The sequence below is a fragment of the Tachyglossus aculeatus genome, chromosome 19 (assembly GCF_015852505.1).
Source record: "Tachyglossus aculeatus isolate mTacAcu1 chromosome 19, mTacAcu1.pri, whole genome shotgun sequence".
NCBI classification, from domain to species: domain Eukaryota; kingdom Metazoa; phylum Chordata; class Mammalia; order Monotremata; family Tachyglossidae; genus Tachyglossus; species Tachyglossus aculeatus.
The window spans coordinates 32,739,014-32,767,012 of NC_052084.1; the positions used below are offsets into that span (position 1 = coordinate 32,739,014).

General features: G+C 44.3%; 1 protein-coding gene across 3 annotated transcripts; it reads right to left on the minus strand.

The window, feature by feature from the left end:
* Positions 1-606: 606 nt before the first annotated feature.
* On the minus strand, positions 607-27,942 carry UBE2J1 (ubiquitin conjugating enzyme E2 J1). Of its 3 annotated transcripts, none has more exons than XM_038761079.1 (9): positions 27,845-27,908; positions 16,151-16,262; positions 14,596-14,669; positions 12,662-12,793; positions 12,168-12,273; positions 10,734-10,839; positions 8,743-8,872; positions 7,631-7,753; positions 607-1,873 (listed from the first exon to the last, which is right to left on the minus strand). In XM_038761079.1, exons 3-9 carry the CDS (start codon positions 14,653-14,655, stop codon positions 1,586-1,588), a joined length of 945 nt encoding a protein of 314 aa, XP_038617007.1. In that variant the 5' UTR covers positions 14,656-14,669; positions 16,151-16,262; positions 27,845-27,908; the 3' UTR covers positions 607-1,585. The 3 variants fall into 3 exon arrangements, with proteins under 3 accessions (XP_038617007.1, XP_038617006.1, XP_038617005.1); XM_038761078.1 differs by lacking the exon at positions 27,845-27,908 and adding an exon at positions 17,487-17,560; XM_038761077.1 differs by lacking the exon at positions 16,151-16,262 and having other exon boundaries at positions 12,168-12,252; positions 27,845-27,942.
* Between the last annotated feature and the right edge of the window lie 57 nt (positions 27,943-27,999).

A 27,999-nucleotide genomic window follows, 5' to 3' on the forward strand; every position in this document is an offset into this window, starting at 1 on the left:
AACTGTCATCAGTATTGGAAGAAGAAGAAAAAACCCATTATTTGGCAGGGCCATTTACCCACGCATCAGTGAGGTGAGGATAGAGGTGAGGGGCTTGAGGGGTAGCAGGATTACGGGATTTGAGCTGGCAGTTTCATTTCTGCTGCACTTGCCCCAGAGAAGATCATTCACGGGATAAACGTGAAGCAAACTGAAAAAGAAATCCCGAAGACGGATTCTTTAGAGCAGCTGGAGAGAAACCAGCAGACTTACACTCTTTTGGATAGCTGACAAACATGTACCTCTTACCACGCCCGCCCACCCAGACAGGAGTGGCTGTATGGTTCCAAGCACAGAATGTGTCTCCTAGGGGGAAAGAGGAGAGGCAAGTTAGCAGTAACCAGCACTGACCCACCTTTCCCAAGCAAGAAGAGTTCTGGGAAAATGTGATTTTGATTCATTAAGATGAGACTAAACATTTTCACTCAAGCAGGGAGTTTAGATCAGGTGTCTCATTAAAAATAATGGATGAATGGGGATCTATCCAGTGATCTTTCTTTGGAGTAAAGATTTCACTCGCCTTTTCTATCAAGATTTCTAAATATAACAAAGTTAAAACAACAAAGCCACTGTAAAGGCTTTTTAATTAACAAGTGCACATGAAACTTTTTTTAACGCATTATGTATATTTCCGGAATAATTAAAAGACAATAGCTCTGGGTAAATAATTATATTACATATTTAATAACAACTGGTGCAAGAATAGACATGTGTTTATATAATCAATTTGTAAAAAGCAAGATATACAACTGGTAGAGGAAACATTCAAATTCCAGAATTATCCAATCAAACAACAACAAAAAAATGTTCCACCTGAAGCCTCTCTTTCAGTTAGGAACACAATTTCGTGGGGCTTTTCTCCTAGAACTCTCTTGATAAATGACAGTGATTACAAAACATCAATTCCTTTCCTTAATTAAACACCATTTCAGGGCACAGATTTCTGTGAAAAGAGCCTCGCTCTGAGGTCACCTTTCTCCTTCATTCAAGACCCTGAATTCCACAGCCTCGGGAACAAGGATCCCCAGTCTGCTCTGTCTCCTGGGACTGCCTTTTGAGAAGGGGAGGAGGTGTTGCTTTCGCTAAGTCTCTGCATGCCCCTCACGATTTTGCCTGGATGGAAACATAACGCTCACTACACAGGAACTGGACTATTGGCATTACACGGAACTTCGAAAACACCTTGTATCCAAGGACCTCAAAAGGACTGACATCCAAATGTCACATTTACTCGAAAAGAAGCTGAGGCACAAAAAAAGTGAGTGATTTCTCCACAGCCCCAGCACATCAGTGGTGGGGGGTGGCAGAGGCTAGAACCCAGGCACTGAGCTCAGCCCCTTGAACGAACAACTAGACACTCCCGCTGGACGCAATCAGCAACCAAGTCCGCCTAGAGTCACGTGCCTCATCTATACTGACGTTCATGAGGACCGAAAAAGGGGATAAATACCAAAAAAATCCTTTGTAAACAGTTCTCGTATTATAGCCAATGCAGAATGTTTAATGAAGCGTTCAAGTCACAGCTCTTAAGACAGAAGCGGTATTATTATTCAAAGTCAAATATGTACTCATTGGCCAGGTAGATCCGTCGGAATATAAGAGCTGCCAAGGCTAAAGTCAGGATGATGATCAGGGCGGCCGATCCAGCGTGATCCGTGTTTCGGTTGCCTCCGAGCTGTTGGGTCTGAATCACCTCAGGGGAAGAGGACGCTCGTCTCTGACTGCGCTGTTGCGCGCGGCGTTGGCGAGGGCTCAGGGAGGTGCTCTTCGGCACCGGCGGGGTAAGTTCTGGAAGGGTGGTGGCCGTCTTCTCCTGACTCTCTTGACCCTCGCTCTAAGATAAGAGAGAAACTGATTTAAATGGGTGAGGCAGTGTGCAGTGTTAGTAAATGAACTTGTTGGTAGCTAAATGAGAAAATAAATACGGAGCAGGGCAAGGACACTGGGAGCCGTCCCGGACCCTAAGCCCCAGTCTCGCAACCCGCGCTGATGAGGTTTGCCTAAGGACTTTAAAGTATGGAACAGATAAAATAACTTACTCACAGTCCTCTCTGCTTGATTTCTCAGCCCCAAACTTGCTGCCCTCCAGCAGTAAATCCTGGCTGACCTTGAAGGGCCCCTGTATCTAGCCACTCTGTTTCACTCTCTCAGGAGGCCTTTGTGGACAGGAGACCATTTCCCACCAACTATCTGGCCAGCCACTCAATCAATCAATGGTATTTATCGTGCACTTACTGTGTGCGGAGCACTGCACTAAGCACTTTGGAGGAAACATTACAATATTACAACATTACAATACAGTTGACAGACATGTTCTTGCCCTCAAAAAGCTTACATCAATCAATCAATCGTATTTTAGACTGTGAGTCCACTGTTGGGTAGGGACTGTCTCTATATTTTGCCAACTTGTACTTCCCAAGCGCTTAGTACAGTGCTCTGCACACGGTAAGTGCTCAATAAATACGACTGATTGATTGATTGATTTACTGAGTGCTTACTGAGTGCAGAGCAATGTTAAGTATTTGGGATAGAACAATATAAAAGAGTTGGTAGACAGACCCCCTGCCCACAATGAGCTTGCCGTCTTATTTATCCTGCCACTCCCCATTTTTCTTCTAAATTATACATGGAAGAGTATAACTTACGTTCATAATTTGGAGAATTTTTGGTTTTAAAGATTAATTCTATTTTGTCTACCCCAATCTTAAAATACTCCCTGCTCCCCTATATCCTGATGTCCCAATATTTATTTCCTTCTAAAATCATCATACTATCTCTGGTTTACTGCATTCCACTTTCTTATTGTAATTATTTTTCTTTGCTCATAGAATCCTGAAGGTTCTGATAGTACGGTTCTTGTTTCCTCCTTTCTCCCTCTTCCGGCTCTCGATAGGACAATGCCCATTAGAGCTATTTACTCTAGAATGACCACATGATGTGTTTTCATTTCTCTATTTTTGTCTCTCTCTCAAATTATGTTTTTTTATAACCTTTTGTTCACCTTGTTTTTTCTCTCTCTCAATTCTCCATACAGCAGGACTTCGATTTCTGATCACCTTGGGGTAGGACATAATTCAGATGCTGATATTCTCGATAGTCCTGAGAGACGCTTAAAATGGGCCCGACAATATTCATGCATAATGTTCTACCGGTTGGTAAGATGGGTCTGGGGGAATTTTAGAAGTGGCACGGATAAAGCTCTAGTTTGAGAAAACCGGTACGATGGGTCTGGGGGGAATTTTAGAAGTGGCACGGATAAAGCTCTAGTTTGAGAAATGCAGACACTTGGGTTTCTTTTTTGCAAGGCCAGTAACACTGGCGTTCAGTTTCTTTTTCTCCTCCATCCTTGGCTGTAGACTCACAAAGTTTTTCTCTCTTGAGAATTTACAAACTAAGAAGGGAGACAGTCATAAATTGACATGTGTAGTTAAGAGCGAGAAAACATATGAAAGGTACATGAGCAAATAACTGCAACAGAGAAATACGTGATGCTGATGGTCGTGAAAATAATGACCGTTGGTGTCTTCCCTCGGGAATGACAGATGGAACCTTGGTTCTGAGACTTCGGAACCCAGAATCTGAACAAAGGAATTGTGATGCTAGCTGTTTCCTGGGAGAGACCAACTTTCCCAGGACTAGGCAACAGGCCCATGACTCCTGACCCCTGCATCTCCTCCAAGAGGCCTTCCCTAACAAAGGCCTTATTTCCCCTATCACCTTCCCCTTACCCTCACTATACACTTAGCTGTGAGCCCCTGTATACTCTGCGAGATACTCACCCCAACCTCCTAGCATTTATGCACATATCTTTTACTCTACTGTTTCTCCTGCCTGTAATTTATTTAATGCCTCCCTCCCCGTTACAGCAGCTTACAGTCTGCTGGTGGGCAGGGATCATGTTTATTAATCAATCAATAGCATTTATTGAGCATGTATTATGTGCAGAGCACTGACCTAAGTGCTTACCATTGAACTAATCTATTGTACTTTCCTAAGTGCTTGGTACAGTGTTCTGCACACAGTAAGCGCTCAATAAATGTCATCCATTCATTCGTTCGATCGTATTTATTGAGCGCTTACTGTGTGCAGAGCACTGGACTAAGCGCTTGGGAAGTACAAGTTGGCAACATATAGAGACGGTCCCGACCCAACAACGGGTTCAGTCTGACACTGATTGATTAAAGAATTCTGGGTTACAACAGCTCACGTGGGACAGGGACTTTGTCCAACTCAATTTGCTTGTATCCACCCCACCACTTACAACAGTGCCTGTACTGTAGCACTTAACAAATACCATCATCATTATTATTATTATATTATTAAATCAAGCTACTCACTTTGTAAAATTTATCCCCTCAGTAAAAACATTACACTGACCCCAAACCTGACAAAAATAGGCAGCCTACTACGCTGACTGTACCTAAAGAAGGACAGCGGCTTGGTTTTTCAAAGGATTTTCAGATATATGCATAGTGAGGCAATATGAGATCTGGGAAATTTGATCTTTTAAAACATTAAACTACTTGGCCTCTCAGCAGACCATCACATGCAACAAAGGTAAATATTTACATAAGTGTAAAGCTATAACTGAGAAAGTATCACAACAGCAGCATGGCTCAGTGGAAAGAGCAGGGGCTTTGGAGTCAGAGGTCATGGGTTCATATCCCACTTGTCAGCTGTGTGACTTTGGACAAGTCACTTAACTTCTCTGTGCCTCAGTTACCTCATCTGTAAAATGGGGATGAAGACTGTGTGAGCCCCCTGTGGGACAACCTGATCACCTTGTAACCTCCCCAGAGCTTAGAACAGTGCTCTGCACATAGTAAGCGCTTAATAAATGCCGTCATTAACAGGACAGATCGAACTTTCTTTGCCATCATTGTGCTCTGACCAAACTATTGCACATACTATTTTTTACTTTTACATTTTTAGCCCATCATTTTCAGTAGCCTGACATCTTAGAGTCAAAACTTATATTTACAAAAATAAAAAGCTTATTAAAAAGAATACGCAAACAATTCTCCCTGTGGGATCGGATGCCCATTTGTGTTTCTGCATTTCCACAAAGCCGGGCAGTGAACTTCAACACACAACAGATGGTCTGACGTTATTTGACGTGTTCTAGATTTTTACCAATCTCCAGCCCCCTCACTGCTAAAAAAACACAGCTTATCTGGGATTTGACCATAACTTATCAGTGAATTTATATTGCATTTGCAGCAGACTAACAGCAGCTGCCCTGGCCTCACACCAGTTTTCAGCTTTTTCCATAATGGCCAGATTATATAAGCACCATCCCTAGCAGCAATAAGAAGCACATTTCAGAAAAACGAAGTGTTTTTCAAGTGACAAAAACGAACAATTTCCATAAATCCTCATATTTTTTGAAATGGTGAAACAAACGTGGGAGCCCTACGGCTATTTTAACAACAAGGACGAGATTGACTCCTATCTCACTCTGTGCACTGGGGTTCTGTCTTTTAACCAGACTAGTTAAAATATAAATGACTATACGTTTACTAATGAAAATATTCCCTCACAACATTTTGAAGCCGACCCCACATTTTTTCAGTACATTAAGCCAGGGGGAGTAAAATGCTTGTGACACTATTGGTACAAGTTTCAGTGACCTGTGTGTCCCCGAGCTGGTCTCAAAAGTCAAGTCCTCGTTCTGTTTTGAGGTCCACCAAAACTTATTCTGTGGGTAGGCATCTGTGCTGGGAGTGGAGTAATAACACTGAAGAATGACCGAGAAAACATGCTTTTAAGAGGCTACACGACTCCATCTTGGTTCCAAGAGCAATAGAGGTGAACGTAGTTGTCTTTTGGAGTTCAAAGAAGAGACTAATGATAGCTAGACTTTACCTTTCTGGGTGGCTAAACGACTTATTTATGACCACTGAATGGAATTCACTGAGTGCTTACTATGTATGTACAGAGCACTGCACTAAGCACTTGGGAGAGTACAATATAGAAGAGTTAATTGGTAGTTATGATCCCTGCCCTCTGGGAGCTTACAGTAGGTCTAGTGTAACAATCCCTTCAACACACGTACAGGCCCTCTGATGTAGGATTTGTTACCCATAGTACCCGCTCCCATCTCTGTGCTGCCTTTTGTTGCCACTATCTTCTCAAAGCCTTGTTCTGAGAGAATCACTCCATTTCTAATCACCGTGGGCCGGGCCGCTGTCTGCTGCTCCTCTCTCCCAACTGTCTTCAGCTTCTTCACGCCATTAAAATGGTTTGTTCTACTACCCTGTTTATAATTTCCCTTGCTGCTTGGCAACGATCCTGTCACCCACGTTTCACACGTTCTACCCAGCGAAGGTATCGGCTCATTGCTTTAATGTTGGTAGACTGACTGTTTACCAGGACCTCAGTGTTGGTGCTCTTTTGCTACTTAATATTATGAGTAGCAGCCTGAATTCCTGTGCAGTTAAAGTCTCCCAGTTACCTAAAAAGGCGAAGCTACAATTGCTCCTTAGGCCTTCAGTCTGATCGGAAGCGCGATGCCATGTTACCACCACACTCTTTCTCCCAGGAGGCATGCTGGTTTCCTCAATTTTGTTTTCTCCCTCTATGTCTACTCTGAACAAGGCTCAGCCTAAAAAGCGAAATGAATTCAGCGTCAGCATACAACTTTGACCTCGGTGACTGTGTCGGGCGGTCTCTGTGGAGGCAACCTGATACTTAAACCTGGCTGCCCCCAGACATCCAGTCTACCACTTTTTTAAAGCTGAAAAGCAGCTTGTAATCATCTGCACGTCACCCTGTGCAGGGCAGAGTCATCACAGGAGTCCAGTTCAATCAGTCAAACAGCGGTATTTATTGAATACTTACTGTGTGCACAGCACTATACTAAGGGCTTGGGAAAGTGCAAGTGCAAGACAACAGAATTGGTAGATGTAATCCCTACTCGGAAGGACCTTAGAATCTACAGTACAAGATCTGGGAAGGCTGATGAACTATCAAGAAGAGAGGGAGGGACCCAGGAATACACTAGGGACAACAGGAGTGGGGCTGATCACTTATTTCATTTAACTCCGGAATGTGGTTTCTGCATAGAAACCTTTTGGCCACTTTCTCTCTCTCCACATACTGTCTCTAATATCGCACTTATAACAGCCTCTATGGTGTAGGGCTTTTTTGCTGCTCAGGGTGTTTTATCAGCACGGTCATCTCATCACAGAGTTGTGAAATGCTAAATCCGTACGTCTTAGCTGGATTTGGAAATTATTTTGCCAGGAGCAGAGGCTTCTTGTAGTCGTCTGGCCATCTGGCCAAACGAACACCCCAAAGAAACAGCCCCAGTTCACACAAACCCACCTAGTATAGGCACTTAGTAGAGCCCCGACAGGGACAGGAACCGTGTCTAATTCCCACCTATGTCTTCTTTCCCAGCACTGGGTACAATGTTCAGTACACAGATAATGCTCAATAAACACAGTATAACTCCATTGCATTTTAGGCTAGGCCAGAGGCCCTGTCTCTGCGTCTGGTTTGCCGTTTGGTCGTCCAGCACAACACGGATGCCCTATCAACGTTACCTGATGACAGCGATAAACTTAATGGGACAAGCAGCTGTTCATACCGATGTACTAGCTGTAGCATCCGGGAATGTGGTAGGTGTGTCTGCCTGGGGCGAATCGCTTGAGGAGAGAGAGTGGTTTAGGTCCGGCACTGAGAGAGACTTTCCGGATGAATTGACTTCTGCCTACAAAGTCGAGATAAAGTTCACATTAAAAGAGACTACAGTACTTATGTACGGATCCATAATTCATTTACATTAATGTCCGTTTCCTCCTCTAGACTCTGAGATCGTTGTGGGCAGGGAATGTGCCTGCTGTATGGTTGTATTGTACTCTCCCAAGCGCTTAGTACAGTGCCCTGCACACAGTAAGTACTTAATAAATACAACTGATTAATTGTATCAGCACTCCTTGACTTACCTGGTTGTCTATTGGATACCGATTGGTTTACCGACTTATATTTTTCTCTAACTTTTAAATAAGTGTCAGTTTATTTCTGATGTCTCCCTCAGACTGTAAACTCTTCAAGAGCAAAGACCATACTTGTCCTTACTGTGGGTTTTCCAAGTAGAACAGAAAAACATATGACTACAGAATGATATGCTCTACTTTCTCTTCCTCACAAGAATGGAGAGATTGCAAAAGGATATAGCGGACACCAGCAAGTTTTTTCCTCGGAATGCTGCTTCCAGGTAAAAAAGGGCAGAACGTGAAAGTTCCTAAAAAGTAGAATTGGAGGGGTGAAGGAAGAGGAGGAGGAGAAGAAGTAGTAGTCTTTCGGTATTTCCCAGTTTTTCCACCCTAATCCACTCTCCTGCTCTGTCCAAGACCTTGGCTGGCCATGACACCCTGACACTTGAGCGACAGCATGAGTGCTCTAGAACAGTGTTTGGCACATAGGAAGTGCTTAACAAATATCTTTTTTTTAAAAAAAATTATTTTTATTCAGGAGGGAGTAGTCGGGAACCTGGGACGGAAGAAGGGAGCCAGAGGCGGCCACATGGGAGGTGGTTGGACTGCTTGGAGCAGCGGAGTCAGGGAAGCTTCAGCCCTCCTGGCGCCTGTGCCGGCCGGCCAGGTGGAATGGCTTGGTGCGGCGTTATTTTCAGGTGTACAGGGCGCTTCTGGTGCCTGACCAACAAACAAAAGAACTCATTTCTGAATGCTGCTTTACCTTAAAACTGATTTGCTTGGCAAGCTCCTTGGCTTCTTTGTCAGCTTGGCTCGAGTCGCTTCCCGATGTTAAAGGCAGCAGGGCAATTTTCATAACTGAGCCACACCCTTCGCAACAGAAATCTTGTGACCTGGAGAGAGAGAGATGACAATTCTAAGACTTGACAGTATGCACTCTCTCATAAGCAAAGTGACAAGGTCTGCAAAATACAATGGCCTTGAGTTTTCTCACGAGGAAAATTTGTATTTCTTATTTGTAGCCCGTTCACATTTTAAATAAGACGAGCTCAAGACTACTGGAAGCTTTTGACAGATGTCCTTTTCCATAACAAATCCTTTTAAATGACAAATGTTGTGGCAGGATCCCAGATGACTGATGTAATTCAAGCAAGCAGCACAGTTCCCTAAGGAATTCACCTATCATGTGGAGGTGAAAGTCCTTAATAAAGACTTGACCATCCCATTCACCTAATTATCTGAATGGCAAGACTGATAGGTTTCCCGATCCCCACCTATCATGTGGAGGTGAAAGTCCTTAATAATGACTTGACCGTCCCATTCACCTAATTATCTGAATGGCAAGACTGATAGGTTTCCCGAGCCCCACAGTATTTATAATACGGTTTGATGAAAAGTGAAGACCAAGATCCCTGGCTTCCAGAACTGACTCCTCCAAATGACATCTTGAGGACGTTCAACAAGCTCTTACCCTGAAATCTAACCCATCTTCAAATGCTCTCTGTCCCATAGGACTGAAGAGTAATGATGTGCTTTTCTCAGGTACTTGGCCACCGAATCAAGGTCTAATTACATGGTTCTTGCAATAGGGCTCAGGAAGGACATATCCTTTATACTTTTGTTAATGTTTTAACCATTCCCTCTTACCAATTTAATGGTATTTATTACCATTCCCTCTTACCAATTTATGGTATTTATTAAGTGCTTATTACGGGCCAAGCACTGGGACAGGTCCAAAATAATCAGATTGCATACAGTCTCTGATCCACATGGAGCGCACGGACAATGAGGGAGGGGGAAATGGAAGCAGCACGGCCTAGGGAAGCAGGGAGGCCTAGTGGAAAGAACACGGGCTTGGGAGTCAGAGGACCTGGGTTCTAATCCCGGTTTTGCCACTTGTCTGCCGTTTGACCTTGGGCAAGTCACTGAACTTCTGTGCCTCAGTTACCTCATCTGTAAAATGGGGATTAAGACTCTGAGCCTCATGTGGGACACAGATTGGGTCCAACCTGATTATCTTGTATCTACCCCAGCGTTCAGTACAGTTCCTGGCACTTAGTTAAGAGCTTAATACATTAAAAAAACACAGACACACAAAAACAGGTATTTAATCCCCATTTACAGAAAAAGGAAGACGAGGCACAGAGAAATTAAGAGTCTTTCCCCAGTTCAAACAGCAGGCAAGTGATCGAGCTGAGGCTGGAATCGGGGCTTCTGACTCCTAAACCCCAGGCTCTTTCCATTGGGCTACTCTGCCTTCCCCAATTCAGTATCAATCAGTGGTATTTATTGAGCACTTAATGTGTGCAGAACACTGTACTAAGTACTTGGGAGAGTACAAGACAATACAGTATGTAGAAAGGAACTGTGCCCACAAGGAGCTTACAGATTCATTAAGAATGTATGGATCACTGACACACCTTTTCTTTCTTTTCCAGTGTGGTAAAACTGAATGAAATCGTGATTTCCAAACATCTCCCATCTCTGACTTTTAAAAAGGATCAGATGTAGGTTAAGAGGTAAGTGTGCCATTTGATCTGAAAACATCTTTATGAAAAAGGTCAAGTCTGGGCCATTAGAAAGCTCAGCCAACAAGAACTTCAGCATTTTTTTCATTCCCTCTTCCGATATAAGCCTGAAGGAATGGCTTTTGTTTTAAAATAAATCCCAAATCAATATAGGGGACTCTAACAAACATCACAAAAAGATCATGTCCTTTGGTCACAGTCAAAGAGAAAACCCAACCCGACTTACTTTTTGGCAAGAGCTCTTCGTTCTTCAGGGGTGTAGTCCAGAGACCCAATGGCACCTTCCCCTTTGGTTGGCATAAACCCAATGATGGCCAGTAATGCTGTTCTTACTGAAACACAAAGTAACAATCCACATGAAAGCATCCCTAAGATGGAATGGGCGTCCGCATGCTTAGATTTAGATAGGGGGACCTTCACAGCCCCAGTAGCTTGACGGACAGCTTTTACGCAATCAGTCTGTTAGTACTAAGAGCTTGGGAGAGTACACTAGAAGAAGATATGATCCTTGGCCACAGAGGAATTTGTAGTCTAGCAGCGGAGAAAGGAATCAAATAGTTTACAGTTAGGAAGGAGTGCTCGAAAAGCAGCACGTTCTAGTGGAAAGAGCCCAGGCTTGGGAATCAGCGGTCCTGGGTTCTAATCCCATCTCTGACAATTGCTTGCTGTGTGACCTTGGGCAAGTGACTTCACTTCTCTGTGCCTTGGTTACCTCATCAGTAAAGTGGAGATTAAATACTCCTCCCTCCAATTTAGACTGTGAGCCCTGTATGGGACAGGGCCGATGTCTGACCTGGTAAACTTGTATCTACCCCAGTGCTTAGAACAGTGTATGACAAAGAAGTAAGCACTTAAATACCATAAAAAAATAGCTGCTGGCTCATTTACTAACTCCCACTCTTGCCCTGTCCTTCAGTCTTTAGACTGGTCCTTTGGGGATTTGGGGGGCTGAGTGTTGTCAGAACTAGAAAGATCTAGGCTAAGAGTCTCTGAAAAGGAAACCCAGGGAAAGAGGATGGGACATTGGAATAGGGGAGGGAGTCTCTGTTCTAGAACAGAACAGTCCAGGTTGTGGGGGCTGCCACCATAAGGAGACACAACCTCTGGTGGGGGGGGGGGGGGGCGGGGAGCAATTCCAATTGAGACGGAAGGGATATGGCCAAAGTTGGTGACATTCAGGCCTGAAGATAGGCCGCTTCGATGTACATCATGTTACCCAACCTCTAAATTCAACTTAAGATACCTCAACTTCCTTTTCAGCCATCCTTTACAACCCTCACTGTTAAGAAATATTTCTTCTGTAGAACTCTTCTAATTCTTATTTCAGGCTAAACTCACTTCCTCTCATTCTGTCAGTGAAAATGGAGCAAAGATGTTCACCTTTATGACAAAAATGCCAATAAATCTGAAGATTATTATTTATCTCCCATTCCTGATAATCACAATCCTCATCTAAGCTACAGGAATTAAAGTCCTACTAGTGAATTCCAACCACACAAGTCAGACGGGGTTATGTGTTGGGCTGGGGGATTTAGGTCATAAAAGACCCAATTTGTTTCCACACTCACCCAGAAGATAATTACAAATCTCAATACCCATTATAGTCTCTGCCAACAGTTTCCTGAATGAGGTTTATATTTAAATGTAAATTGATACTCACTACTCCATGAAGGCTGCCAAGTTTCAGGATGATGTCCTGAGATGCTCAAGCAGATTTTCTTTCCAACTTCAAACCTGCCATTGGCCTTAAGAAGAAAAGAATCTACCTGAAAATATTATTTTACGATCTCTAAAAAGAACAAACACCAAACATTAGTTTTCCAGTTAGCAGTACTCAATAGCTACGTATTTGCACCCCCAAGAAATCTCCTTAGCTACGTATTTGCACTCCCAAGAAATTTCCTCGGCTTGGCATGCCAAACCACTGGTACAAGCAAACATGTACAAACAGCGTGTACAAACGTACATAGAGCAATTTAATTCAATTTACCATGGGCCTAATGTTTAGAATGTTCATGGGATTATGAAACAGAATTCTGGACATCACTCAGCTCTTGTCCATGACAAAGAATATTTAAAATGATTTTTAAAAGAATCAGCCATGTTCTAATTTGTCAAACAACTGTCAATAACCACAGGACTAAAAATCCTTACTGTTAACAGAATAATGCTCGGTGGCTTCATGGGATACTCGGGTGGCAGTACTATTCGTCCATGATAAACTCCGCCGTCAAAATCAGAATCTGGTGGTCCCCTAACAGTGAAGTGCCATTCAAAGAGATTATCCTAAAAAACAAATCAGTCACACATGTAGCAATTAAGCATTACAGAAGAAAATAATTTAATCACGTCTTCTGAAATCTCCGAGATTCACTGACAGTTGGAAGAACTTAGCTACTGCCTAAATACAACACGACATTTCTAACGTTTTAAAAATCTATTTGTTTATGGTCTTATGAGTTTGAGAGCTCATAGGAGACAAAGTGAAACCTTTAGGCCAGGAATTATGTTTTCTACTGGTTGTTTAAAATGCAGTATTGAGAGTTGCTTGGAAACTGGGGGCTGTAAAGATAGTTACCAAGAAACAGAGAACTGCTCTGCAGTGCATGTCTCACACGGTCTTTCTGCTTGCCTGATTTTCTTCCTGCTCCACACTACATTCCACCTACCTCCACCCCAGCAGATGCTGCACTGACAGCAGACCAATTCTCCCCCAAAACACACGTAAACAGCCCAAGCGAGCTGAGAGGCAGGGTGGACTAGTGGAAAGATTCTGGAGCCTGGGAGTCACAAGTCAGTCAGGTTTCTAATCCTGGCTCTGCCACTTGTCTGCTATGCACCCTTGGGCAAGCCACTTAATTTCTCTGTACCTCAGTTATTTCATCTTTTTTTGTTAAGGTATTTGTTAAGCATTTACTACGTGCCAGGCACTGTTCCAGGCACTGTAAAGTGGGGATTAAAACTGAGTCCCATGTAGGACATAGACTGGGTCCAACCTGATTATGTTGTATCTACCCCAGTGCTTAGTACAGCGCAACAAATGCCACATAAAAAAAAAGGAAGAATGCAAAGTACAGGAGTGGAACCTAGGCAGTAATTTTAAGATACTCAAGTTACTTGCCTTAGTTGTTGATTCCTAAAAATCAGCTGAATTTACTTCCCATGAATGTTTAAAACTTTACCATTTGAAATGTTCCAAATTTCTAAAACATGCTATTGCACTGGAATGCAGAATTTAAACAGGCCAATCCCGTGGAGACTTAGAAGAATACCACGCCAAAACTGTTTGATTCTGGCTTCTTTGCTGCACTTAGCTCCAGAAGAAGGAGATGGGCTAAAATGAACTTGTCTAGAATTTGGGGGCTGCAGGATTGTCAGGTTCAACCTGGGCCTTGCATCCTTTCTCTGGGTCAGCTCTGACCTGGCCGGAGCAAATTCTTGGGCAGGATACCTCTTGAACCTAAATTTCTATTTCCCACTTATCAAAAGTGACAATTTTCGCGGATATGGCACATTCCAAGAAAGCGACTACAGGGTAATGATTTTTGTACGTGTCTCTAATATTCTTTTAAACTACTTTTTCTTTACAAATGAAGGTAGAAAATAAAAGATTGCAGCTGAGAGCTCTATAAAGTACATTAAATTTTCTCTTGGGGGGTGTAATCTTAATTTTAATATGGATTTTTAATGAGGTTTTCACATGTTAATTTATAAAATCCTGCCCGCTGCAGAGGCCCAAACAAATGACCTGTCAGACATCAGTAGTGAAAGAAAACAGATACCACCTGAAGACAGCCAAACAGGTAAGATGCGGCTTGATATATAAGGTACGAATATCTACTTAACCAAACTTAGGGCTATAGCAATGCCAATCTTTGTTCCAATTTAAGTCATTCAGGTGCTCTAACTGGAAAACAAAGTCCTTGAAAGAACAGCTAAAAAGTGGGCACTATCCAATCAAGTTCTCCCACCCTAAGAAACACTCAACTTGTTGCATAAGACCTAAAGCCCAAGCAAGTCTTTCAAAATGTTGGTTTCTGCTTGAGCAGACAGGCTATTCTTGCAACAGTGGCAAAGTGGCAACTCACCTCCAGTGGCTGGGCATGGTAGTGATCAGTGGGATCTTTCAGTTCAGCTGCTTCTTTCATCAAACGCTTGACGGCTGAAACAGGATTCAAAATATAAGTACAAGATACCACAAGATCAACCTGCCCTGAAAGTGACCAAAAGACTATTTGAACAGTTCTTGTTGCAATTGGAAATAGGCAGGAATAAAAAAAGCCTGAGATAGAGGTGCAGCTGCTAGTGTACTGAAGAGGATGAAATGAGGAATATCAGGTCGCTGAGGGGAAAATTGGTGGCCACCAAGAGAGTTAGAAAATAATACAGTTCATGGTATAACTGACCTGTTTGGTCCCCTTGCATCATGTCTCCCTAGACCGAAGCTTGAAAAATTTACCAAAGATCATATTTCATCTTCCTGAATTGATTCACGGAAAGGGATTGGGGAATCCAAGTCAGGACCTGCTTTGTTTTGGGAAGGTGGCAATTCTGATAGATTCTCATAATTCACACTTCAAATTCTGGTACACTTTAAGAACACTGTGTCACAAATTATGACCCTCCTCAATGAGTCACTCAGATATTTAATGACCTTAGAGGGGAGAAAGAGGGCAAAGCTAAGTCACAAAGATAGTTCTTCTTCCATCTTGCCTGTACCTGGGTAAAATGCTGTGGGGGAAACAGGGAAAGTTTTTCCGACAGTATAAGTATCCGGATAGAATATGAGGCAGTGTTAGGAGACATGGTTGTTTACATGCAAGAGGCACCAGTTCAATCAATCAATTGTATTTATTGAGCGCTTACTGTGTGCAAAGCACTGTACTAAGCGCTTGGGAAGTACAAGGTGGCAACATATAGAGACAGTCCCAACCCAACAGTGGGCTCACAGTCTAATTGCTGTGTATGCACACAGTTCAAGTGTGCATAATATGTGAGTTTTCCTTTCCACCGGGTTTGTCAGGAGTGTAAACCCCCCCTGGCATTTCAGAAGGACTAAGTGTACTGAAAATCCTCCTGCCTGCGGTGAGGCAAAGAAGTTTAAATTGCCCCTCAGGGAAAGTATGAAGCACTGAGAGGAGCCTTCTCTCTAGGTGAACGTGTATCTCGAAAGCTACTCCTTCCAGAGATCCTGGTACTGACCGGACCCAAGCTATCTCCGCTGGGGAGACCAAGGAATTCGGAGGGTGTCTGGAAAATCAGGCTGGGCAAGGGGGGAGGGAGAGAGATGGGGATCCTGTCAGTCAAATGACCCTAAAACTGCTCTGAGCTACTTCGGTTCCAGGTCCAGTGTGGACTGGAATAGATCATCATCATCATCATCATCAATCGTATTTATTGAGCACTTACTATGTGCAGAGCACTGTACTAAGCGCTTGGGAAGTACAAATTGGCAACATATAGAGACAGTCCCTACCCAACAGTGGCTCACAGTCTAAAAGGGGGAGACAGAGAACAAACCAAACACACTAACAAAATAAAATAAATAAATAAATAGAATAAATAAATAGATGTCCTGGAACCAACCCAAGACAAGCTAGGACCTCTGGGGGCCTGAATCAAACTGAATAGTGATTTGCCTACCTATAGTCTCCTTCCTATTTAACTGCCTCAACAGCAATTTCTGCTTAAACTGATGCCTTCAGTTGAAATCCATTTCACCTCAATAATGCCTTCTGCGGGAATACTGATTTCCCTGAAAGAATAATTAAAAATACCAAATGACTGACAAAACCGGTTTTAATTCTTCTGCAAACATCCTCCAGAAAAATCTACAATTAAAATAGTAAAGTTAACATGAACACCTTCCAGATTTGAAGAATAAACTCGAACTTTCAGCAAGTGGAAAAGTCGGTACCCTTAAATTTGAACATGCAAATTTGCTTTCTTTCCAGATGAAGCCAATTTGTGCTTAATGGGAAAGGAATTCTCATTTTCCCCCTTTCAATTAATGAAGGGAAATGGGGAATACTGTATTTCAAAGTTAAGCTAGTTAAGTAAGACTAATTAGCTGTTGTGCGTGGTTCCTATATAATTCATTCTTTGATTTGCTCCACAAACTATGTTTCAAATGGAATTAATATGCTTGGCTGAAAACTGGGTTTTGAATTTACAGATGTGAACCAACATTGGCAATTCCTTACCAGCTGGAAGAATAATTTAGTCAGGGACCTAGTCACCTAAACTCTCATATGAACTTCATAAAAGTCACACTTTCAGGTTATCTTTATTCTTCCCTCTGGGTGTTCAACCCTGAACCAATTTTAGGACAGATAGTGAGGGAGTCATGAAGATGCACTAACAGAAAATGAACCTGGGTTCTGAGGTTTTAGGATTGAGAACCTGAAGACTATGCAACCCTGAAAACCTGGCAGAGCCTTTAAACGGCCATAGAAAAAAGTTAAGCAGAAGTGTTGAACTCAGTTTTGACCACATTTACGTGCCTAGTGGATAGAACACAGGCCTGGGATTCAGAAGGTCATGGGTTCCAATCCCAGATCCGCCACATTTCTGCTGTGTGATCTTGAGCAAGTCATTTCACTTCTCTGAGCCTCAGTTACCTCATCTGTAAAATGGGATTGAGACTGTGAACCCCACTTGGGACAGGGATTGTGGATTTACTTGTATCCACCCCAGCTTTTGGTACACTTGTTGGAACATAGTAAGCACTTTAACAAATACCACAATTATTATATACTAGAGTGGAAAACTGTCCCAAAAGCTGTCCTGCCATTTTGCCAGCAAACTTTGAGGGTCTCTTCTGCTGTCATCAAGGATGATGTGTCACTGCAGCTGTTTCTGGGAGCCTATTAACCAAGCTGTTCTACATTTCTCATAAGTGGTCTCTGCTTTCACATGCGCTAGGAAACATAGCCAACAACAAGATGATTTTCAGCTGTGCCTGTGGTTAACTGCTCACATTCGCTGAGATTTTCATGTGGTTAATGTGCTTTGGCCGAGGGGACAGACATGGTCCATATATAACCTGTGTATCTGCAAAGAAAAACGAAAACTGTTTTATTTTTGGTCACTACCTCTCTGTTGCTCCCTTTGAAAAATTAACCGAGGCTCTTCGCAGAATTTTCTTTCTCGGTGAATACTGTCCTCACACAGTTCCTACTGTAATGCTGATTTTCTTCCTTCTTCTCTGACTCTTTAGGCTCCCAGCCTTTACTCTCCATTATCTAAGACCCTTCCACGACTCTGCCTTAGGGTTTTGGAGTTTATGGTGTGCTAACAGTGTTGCTGGACACCTAGAGACTGACCAATATGACTTAAAATAGAAAATTATTAAGTTAGTGTGGGACATATACAGCCCTTTTTTTCCCCTAAGGAAAAACTTGTTTCGATTTTCAAAATTATTTTTTTATTTTATTATTTATTTTAAAGATAAATTTGCGGGTAGGAAAAAAATCCACATCTGAGATAAATCAAAAGAAGCACTTAAAACATGCCACTCAGTAGGTAAATAAAAGGCTCAACCAGATGGAACAACCTAAAAGCTCCAAAATGACCTGGACTCTACCTGAGAGAAGCTGAAATAATCCTCAACCTGAAGTAGCAAGATCTGGCGGAATTACTGGAAGCGGAGAAGCAGCGTGGCTCAGTGGAAAGAGCACGGGCTTTGGAGTCAGAGGTCACAGGTTCAAATCCCGGCTCCACCAATTGTCAGCTGTGTGACTATGGGCAAGTCACTTGACTTCTCTGTGCCTCAGTTACCTCATCTATAAAATGAGGATTAAGACTTTGAGTCCCCCATGGGACAACCTGATCACCTTGTAACCTCCCCAGCGCTTAGAACAGTGCTTTGCACATAGTAGATGCTTAAAAAATGTCATTATTATTGTTATTATTATTATTATTAATCCCAGCTCCACCACTTGTCCACTGTGTATCTTTGGACAACTCACTGCACTTCTCCGTGCCTCTGTTACCTCATCTGTAACATGGGGAATAATACTGTGAGCCCCATATATGACAAGAGCTGTGTCCAGCCTGATTAGTTTGCATATGCCCCAGGGCTTAGAGCCTGGCACATAGTAGGCTCTCAACAAGCACAATAAAAAAAAAACAAACTAATTATCTGCGGGGCAGTCCAAAAATCAAATAGAACAGGGCTGGTCCAGTCCATTTGGCTGTCGTAACATTGATGAACACTGATGAGGGGTAACAATTGGATGGGAGCATTGAAACTGGGAACTATAGGGCCTACTTCTTTGCAGCCATACAAAAAAAAAAAAGACTGGAGAGATGAAGAAACACAATCTTGTCATTTAGCTTGTGGTTAAATCAGCCAAAATCAGGCAGTAGGTTTAAAGAAATGGAATCCGCTCCACCCCTCCCACCTTACCCATTTAGTCAGATTTTCGTGATAATTTTTGTTGGCAGAGGAACTCTGAGAAGTATAACAAGATGCAATCAATATGCCTGCTTTTTCTTTGCTATACGATCATATGAATGTCTATCTCCCCCGCTGGACTGCAAGCTCTTTGTAGACGGGGAATGTGTCCGCCGACTCTGTATTGTACTCTCCCAGGGGCTTAGTACAGTGCTCTGCAAATAGTGAGCACTCAATAAGTATCATTAATTGATATTTAATGAGGAGCAGAACGAGGGGGTTAGCCGAAAGGGAGAGGGAATGCCCACTGAGAGATATCTGTGGGCAGGTTCAATAGAGAATTTGCAGACAAGTTCTGCAAAGGTGGCCACAAGGGATAGAAGTACTTGTCCCAGAGCTAAAGGAAATGCTACAATTAGGGGATCAAATTTAAAAAAGCCTTGTTTTTGACAACTGTTGTGAAAAGCAGTGTGGCCTAGTGGATAGAGCCCGGGCCTGGGAATCAGAAAGACATCAGTTCTAATTCCGGCTCTGCCCCTTATCTGCTGTGTGACCTTCGGTGAGTCACTTCATTTCTCTATGCCTCAGTTCCCTCACCTGTAAAATGGGAATTAAGACTGTGAGCCCCATGTGAGTCAGGGACTGTGAGTCCAACCCCAGCACTTAGTAATAATAATAATAATGATAGCATTTATTAAGCGCTTACTATGTGCAAAGCACTGTTCTAAGCGCTGGGGAGGTTACAAGGGGATCAGGTTGTCCCACGGGGGGCTCACACTTTTCATCCCCATTTGACAGATGAGGCAACTGAGGCCCGGAGAAGTGACTTGCCCAAAGTCTCACAGCTGACAATTGGCAGAGCCGGGATTTGAACCCATGACCTCTGGCTCCAAAGCCCGGGCTCTTTCCACTGAGCCACGCAGTGCCTGGCACATAGTAAGCACTTAACAAATACCACAATTATTATTATTTTACTACTGCTGCTCCTCCTACTTTGTCCAAACCCTGGTCTAAACTTGCAGCCAGACCCGCCTGTTCACTGTGGTCACTGGTGTGTGATGTTTGGCAGGGCTGGCCAGGACTTGGACTCTGATGAGGTTAGAGGAATACCCCGAACCCTTTCGTCCTACACAGCAAATCCCACCATCTGAAGGAACTTCTTTCCAAGTTTGCTTTGGGAGGTTTCTCTCTAATCACTTTTCTTCCCTCAAAATGCTGGAAAGAACCGACCACCTCCAGAAAAGTAGAACCGACCACCTCTAGAAAAGCAGAGCTACGGAATGTAAATTATTCAGACAGTTACAGCTGAAGTTAGGGTTATGAAGAAACGAAATTGAAAACTTGCCTCCACGCCTTGCACGAGGCTCATCAGCCAATATACGGACAACTGGACAGCACAAAGGACACATGAAAAACTGGCTAATGAACACACATAAATACAAGACACTCAGTTCTGCCACAGCATGTATCTGTGCTATGCATTTCGGTTGAAATGTAAATAGGGACTTAGGGAATGATCTTCTGATGTCGTGAGCCTATTTGGGCTAAGCGGGCTGGGTAACTAAAGTAATTTTGTGCACTAGCGTACAGTGGTGAAACAAACAAGTACTACAGTGCGAGTTTTCCTTTAGGTGAAGTTCCACAAAAATAAGAATTGCGATATTCGTTATGCACTTACTGTGTGCCATGCGCTGTATTCAATGCTGCGGTAGGTACAATGTTAGCAGATTAGACGTAGTCCCTGTCCTCATGGGGCGGACAGTGTAAGGGGGAGGAACGACAGGTGATGAATCCCCATTTTACAGAGGAGGAAACCGAGGCACAGAGAAATAAAGCGACTTGCCCAAGGTCACACAATAGGCAAAAGGCAGAGCCGGGATTAGAATCCAGGACCTGTGGCTCCCGGCCTGTGCTCTTTCCACTAGGCCAAGTTGTTTCTCCGGTATCCCTCGTGTTACTTTCCTCCCTCTAGTTGATGATGATGGTGGAATTTTTTAAGCGCTTACTATGTCAAGCACTGTTCTAAGCGCTGGGGTACATACAAACTAATTAGGGTGGACACAGTCCCTGTCCCACATAGGGCTCACAGTCTTAATCCCCATTTAACAGATGAGGTAACTGAGGCCTAGGGAAGTGAAGTGACTTGCCCGAGGTCACACAGCAAACAAGTAGCAGAGCCGGGATTGGAAACTCCCAGGCCTTTGCTCTAACCACTACCCATGTATGCCAATTTGCAGCGGGCGATCTAAAAGTCAAAAGTTTGGCCTTTGGTGCAGACGGCTGAAGCTGTTTATGTCAGGACGGGCCAACCTAAAAGAAGTCTGTATTGTGGGATTTGAGTTTACTGTGGGAGCAAGACAAGAGTTGCTAATTTACAGAAAAATTCCAGCTTGACACCTCACTGGATTCTTCTCCATGGGGGCTACAAGAGGAGGGGTGGCCACGGCTGAATACAGCTGTGTTTTCTCTCAGGCCCTGGATGAACTCACTCCTACTTACACAGCAGACTGTGCCTGACCTGATTATCTTGTAGCTACCTCAGCGCTCAGTACAGTGCTTGGCCCTTAGTAAGTGCTTAAAAATACCACAGCTACTAAATATTACTAGGAACCTATCTGCTGCCCAGCCACCCCCGGGCAGATTCCTTAAATCGACAGGGCTATTGGGAGCATACTGCAAAGTGATTTGCCATCTCTAGGACTAAAATGAAAAAAATAAATGCACACTTAATGATGAGGCCTCTTCACTCTCTGGGCCTCTTCAACAGTAGATTGATTTTAGCAGGACCACTGTCACTCGATTCAATCCGGCAGCCCGGCCTAATAAGGTCCCACAAATTCTGACAGCTCATTCCACCTCTAGCAGATTTCTACTTAAACGTCGCTGGACTGAGTATCAAGGGGAGCGTTTTCACGAAGCCTTCTAACTCTGTTAATCACTCATCTCTAGCAATTGTTTCTACAAACATTCCCCTGCATTAGCCAAACCAAGCCTTTTCCTTTTCAAGGAAACGTAGCCAAAACAGGAAAGAGCATATCGGACACGTTTACCAAAACCCCACGTCCACTGAGTTGGTTTGTGTATTTGGGAATGGAATAGGATTCTGTAAACCAGCGACACGCTCTTCACCACAATCCAAGGCCCTGGTAAAGAGAACCAAGCAGTGTCCTCTCCTGGCTGCATCTTTGGCATCCACCAGCCACTTATTCCCAAGAACGTCTCCACAATTCCCAGGATTCTCTCAGAATCTGCAAAAACTAAAGGGTTGAACTGCATTCGAGGTGTTTCCAAACAGCTTAGTCTCACAATGCCAAAAGCCCTTCTTCCTCTGGACGCTAATGGGCAGAAACAGCCCTGGGTATCGCAGAGAGAGGCTGCAGGCACAAGCCCCTGCGTGGAAGGGTTACACATTGATGCATCCAATCAATCAATCAATCAATCATATTTATTGAGCACTTACTGTGTGCAGAGCACTGTACTAAGCACTTGGGAAGTACAAGTTGGCAACATCTAGAGACAGTCCCTACCCAACAGTGGGCTCACAGTCTAGAAGGGGGAGACAGGGAACAAAACCAAACATATTAACAAAATAAAATAAATAGAATAGACATGTACAAGTAAAATACATAAATAAATAAATAGAGTAATAAATATGTACAAACATATATACAGGTGCTGTGGGGAAGGGAAGGAGGTAAGACGGGGTGGATGGAGAGGGGGACAAGGGGGACGAGAATCCAACCATACTGGCATATCTGGGCAGAAATCTGCATCCTCTAGTCTCTAAACTTCTTGTGGGCAGAGATCATATCTATCAACTCTATTAATACTCTCCCAATTAATACAGTGCGGTGCACACAGTAGACATTTAATACCACTGACTGATGGATCAGAAGCATCTTCATCTCCCACTCCCTCCTGCATCGCCCTGACTTGCTCCCTTTATTCTTCCCCCATCCGAGCCCCACAGCACCTCTGCACATATCCATAATTTTATGTATTTGGATGTCTGTCTCCCCCACTCGAGACTATAAGCCCTTTGTGGGCAGGGAATGTGACTGTTTATTGCTGTACTGTATAATAATAATGATGGCATTTATTAAGCGCTTACTATATGCAAAGCACTGTTCTAAGCGCTGGGGAGTTTACAAGGTGATCAGGTTGTCCCACGGGGGGCTCACAGTCTTCATCCCCATTTTGCGGATGAGGGAAATGAGGCCCAGAGAAGTTAAGAGACTTGCCCAAGGTCACACAGCTGACAGTTGGCAGAGGCAAGATTTGAAGCAGCGTGGCTCAGCGGAAAGAGCCCGGGCTTTGGAGTCGGAGGTCATGGGTTCAAATCCTGGCTCCGCCAATTGTCAGCTGTGTGACTTTGGGCAAGTCACTTCACTTCTCTGGGCCTCAGTTCCCTCATCCGGAAAATGGGGATTAAAAACTGTGAGCCCCCCATGGGACAACCTGATCACCTTGTAATCTCCCCAGCGCTTAGAACAGTGCTTTGCACATAGTAAGCGCTTAAGAAATACCATCATTATCAAGTCACTTCACTGGGCCTCAGTTCCCTCATCTGGAAAATGGGGATGAAGACTGTGTAAAATGGGGATTAAGACTGTAAACCCCCCATGGGACAAGCTGATCACCTTGTAACCTCCCCAACGCTTGGAACAGTGCTTTGCACATAGTAAGCACTTAAGAAATGCCATCATTATCAAGTCACTTCATTGGGCCTCAGTTCCCTCATCTGGAAAATGGGGATGAAGACTGTGTAAAAATGGGGATTAAGGCTGTAAATCCCCCATGGGACAAGCTGATCACCTTGTAACCTCCCCAGCACGTGGAACAATGCTTTGCACATAGTAAGCGCTTAATAATGCCATTATTATTATTATTAATTGAACCGATGACCTCTGACTCCAAAACCCATGCTAAAATGGGGATTAAAAACTGTGAGCCCCCTGTGGGGCAACCTGATCACCTTGTAATCTCCCCAGCGCTTAGAACAGTGCTTTGCACATAGTAAGTGCTTAAGAAATACCATTATTATCAAGTCACTTCACTGGGCCTCAGTTCCCTCATCTGGAAAACGGGGATGAAGACTGTGTAAAATGGGGATTAAGGCTATAATCCGCCATGGGACAAGATGATCACCTTGTAACCTCCCCAGCGCTTAGAATAGTGCTTTGCACATAGTAAGCGCTTAATAATGCCATTATTATTATTATTATTAATTGAACCGATGACCTCTGACTCCAAAACCCGTGCTAAAATGGGGACTTAAAACTGTGAGCCCCCCGTGGGGCAACCTGATCACCTTGTAATGTCCCCAGCACTTAGAACAGTGCTTTGCACATAGTAAGCGCTTGAGAAATACCGTCATTATCAAGTCACTTCACTGGGCCTCAGTTCCCTCATCTGGAAAATGGGGATGAAGACTGTGCAAAATGGGGATTAAGACTGTAAGCCCCCCATGGGACAAGCTGATCACCTTGTAACCTCCCCAATGCTTAGAACAGTGCTTTGCACATGGTAAGCGCTTAAGAAATACCATCATTATCAAGTCACTTCACAGGGCCTCAGTTCCCTCATCTGGAAAATGGGGATGAAGACTGTAAGCCCCCCATGGGACAAGCTGATCACCTTGTAACCTCCCCAGCACTTAGAACAGTACTTTGCACATAGTAAGCGCTTAAGAAATACCATCATTATCAAGTCACTTCACCGGGCCTCAGTTCCCTCATCTGGAAAATGGGGATGAAGACTGTGTAAAATGGGGATTAAGGCTGTAAACCATCATTATCAAGTTACTTCACTGGGCCTCAGTTCCCTCATCTGGAAAATGGGGATGAAGACTGTGTAAAATGGGGATTAAGGCTGTAAGCCCCCATGGGACAAGCTGATCACCTTGTAACCTCCCCAGCGCTTAGAACAGTGCTTTGCACATGGTAAGCGCTTAAGAAAGACCATCATTATCAAGTCACTTCACCGGGCCTCAGTTCCCTCATCTGGAAAATGGGGATGAAGACTGTGTAAAATGGGGATTAAGGCTGTAAACCCCCCCATGGGACAAGCTGATCACCTTGTAACCTCCCCAGCGCTTAGAACAGTGCTTTGCACATGGTAAGCGCTTAAGAAATACCATCATTATCAAGTCACTTCACCGGGCCTCAGTTCCCTCATCTGGAAAATGGGGATGAAGACTGTAAGCCCCCCATGGGACAAGCTGATCACCTTGTAACCTCCCCAGCGCTTAGAACAGTGCTTTGCACATGGTAAGCGCTTAAGAAATACCATCATTATCAAGTCACTTCACCGGGCCTCAGTTCCCTCATCTGGAAAATGGGGATGAAGACTGTGTAAAATGGGGATTAAGGCTGTAAACCCCCCCATGGGACAAGATGATCACCTTGTAACCTCCCCAGCGCTTGGAACAGTGCTTTGCACATAGTAAGCGCTTAAGAAATACCGTTATTATCAAGTCACTTCACTGGGCCTCAGTTCCCTCATCTGGAAAATGGGGATGAAGACTGTAAGCCCCCCATGGGACAAGCTGATCACCTTGTAACCTCCCCAGCGCTTAGAACAGTGCTTTGCACATGGTAAGCGCTTAAGAAATACCATCATTATCAAGTCACTTCACCAGGCCTCAGTTCCCTCATCTGGAAAATGGGGATGAAGACTGTGTAAAATGGGGATTAAGGCTGTAAACCCCCCCATGGGACAAGATGATCACCTTGTAACCTCCCCAGCGCTTGGAACAGTGCTTTGCACATAGTAAGCGCTTAAGAAATACCGTTATTATCAAGTCACTTCACTGGGCCTCAGTTCCCTCATCTGGAAAATGGGGATGAAGACTGTAAGCCCCCCATGGGACAAGCTGATCACCTTGTAACCTCCCCAGCGCTTAGAACAGTGCTTTGCACATGGTAAGCGCTTAAGAAATACCATCAAGTCACTTCACTGGGCCTCAGTTCCCTCATCTGGAAAATGGGGATGAAGACTGTGCAAAATGGGGATTAAGGCTGTAAACCCCCCCATGGGACAAGCTGATCACCTTGTAACCTCCCCAGCGCTTAGAACAGTGCTTTGCACATGGTAAGCGCTTAAGAAATACCATCAGTATCAAGTCACTTCACTGGGCCTCAGTTCCCTCATCTGGAAAATGGGGATTAAGACTGTAAACCCCCCATGGGACAAGCTGATCACCTTGTAACCTCCCCAGCGCTTAGAACAGTGCTTTGCACATGGTAAACGCTTAAGAAATACCATCATTATCAAGTCACTTCACAGGGCCTCAGTTCCCTCATCTGGAAAATGGGGATGAAGACTGTGTAAAATGGGGATTAAGGCTGTAACCCCCCCCCCCCCGGGACAAGCTGATCACCTTGTAACCTCCCCAGTGCTTGGCACAGTGCTTTGCACATAGTAAGCGTTTAAGAAATACCATCATTATCAAGTCACTTCACTGGGCCTCATTTCCCTATCTGGAAAATGGGGATTAAGACTGTAAGCCCCCCATGGGACAAGCTGACCACCTTGTAACGTCCCCAGCGCTTAGAACAGTGCTTTGCACATATTAAGCGCTTAAGAAATACCATCATTATCAAGTCACTTCACAGGGCCTCAGTTCCCTCATCTGGAAAATGGGGATGAAGACTGTGCAAAATGGGGATTAAGGCTGTAAACCCCCCGTGGGACAAGCTGATCACCTTGTAACCTCCCCAGCGCTTAGAACAGTGCTTTGCACATAGTAAGCGCTTAAGAAATACCATCATTATCAAGTCACTTCACCGGGCCTCAGTTCCCTCATCTGGAAAATGGGGATGAAGACTGTGTAAAATGGGGATTAAGACTGTAAGCCCCCCCCCCCCCCCCCCACCATGGGACAAGCTGATCACCTTGTAACCTCCCCAGCGCTTAGAACAGTGCTTTGCACATAGTAAGCGCTTAAGAAATACCATCATTCTCAAGTCACTTCAATGGGCCTCAGTTCCCTCATCTGGAAAATGGGGATGAAGATTGTGTAAAATGGGGATTAAGGCTGTGAGCCCCCCGTGGGACAAGCTGATCACCTTGTAACCTCCCCAGCGCTTAGAACAGTGCTTTGCACATAGTAAGCGCTTAAGAAATACCATCATTATCAAGTCACTTCACTGGGCCTCAGTTCCCTCATCTGGAAAATGGGGATGAAGACTGTGCAAAATGGGGATTAAGGCTGTAAACCCCCCGTGGGACAAGCTGATCAATCAATCAATCGTATTTATTGAGCGCTTACTATGTGCAGAGCACTGTACTAAGCGTTTGGGAAGTACAAATTGGCAACACATAGAGACAGTCCCTGTCTCTCTTTGAGCCCAACAGTGGGCTCAAAGTCTAAAAGGGGGAGACAGAGAACAGAACCAAACATACCAACAAAATAAAATAAATAGGATAGACATGTACAAGTAAAATAAATAAATAAATAGAGTAATAAATATGTACAACCATATATCCATATATACAGGTGCTGTGCGGAAGGGAAGGAGGTAAGATGGGGGGATGGAGAGGGGGACGAGGGGGAGAGGAAGGAAGGGGCTCAGTCTGGGAAGGCCTCCTGGAGGAGGTGAGCTCTCAGCAGGGCCACCTTGTAACCTTGATCACCTTGTAACCTCCCCAGCAATTGGAACAGTGCTTTGCACATAGTAAGCGCTTAATAAATGCCATTATTATTATTATTATTATTATTTGAACCGATGTCCTCTGACTCCAAAGCCCGAGCTCTTTCCACTGAGCCCTGCTGCTTCTCTAATGAATGAGTGGAAATCAGGGGTGTGAGGGGGGCCGCCCCACTTAGGTGGAGGCCTGCTCCGCCCGGCCGAGCCGCGGGCTCGAGTAGGAAGCGTCCCCGGCCGAGCTGCCCTCCGCCCCGGCCGCTCTGCCGGGTCCCCCCCGGCCCCGCTCACCCGGGCTCTTCAGGTTGTAGCGGGCCTCCATGGCGGGTTCGGGCCGGTTCGGGCCGGCTCGGGCCGGTTCGGGCCGGTTCGGCGTTGGCTTGAGCGACGGCGGCCGGGGCCTTCCCCAGGGGACGCAGGGCCCCGCCCCTCGCGCGGAAGCCACG

Bases quoted from the DNA above. Each gene is read 5' to 3' on its own strand.
- UBE2J1 (XM_038761077.1), bottom strand. From the start codon at position 27,875: ATGGAGGCCCGCTACAACCTGAAGAGCCCGG. The intron at 12,253-12,661 runs GTAAGGATTTTT...TTTCTTCTTAAG, and splicing joins CGAGCATTATTCTGTTAACA to GCCAATGGCAGGTTTGAAGT. The intron at 1,874-7,630 runs GTATGAACAGCT...CTCTTATCTTAG, and splicing joins ATGCTACAGCTAGTACATCG to AGCGAGGGTCAAGAGAGTCA.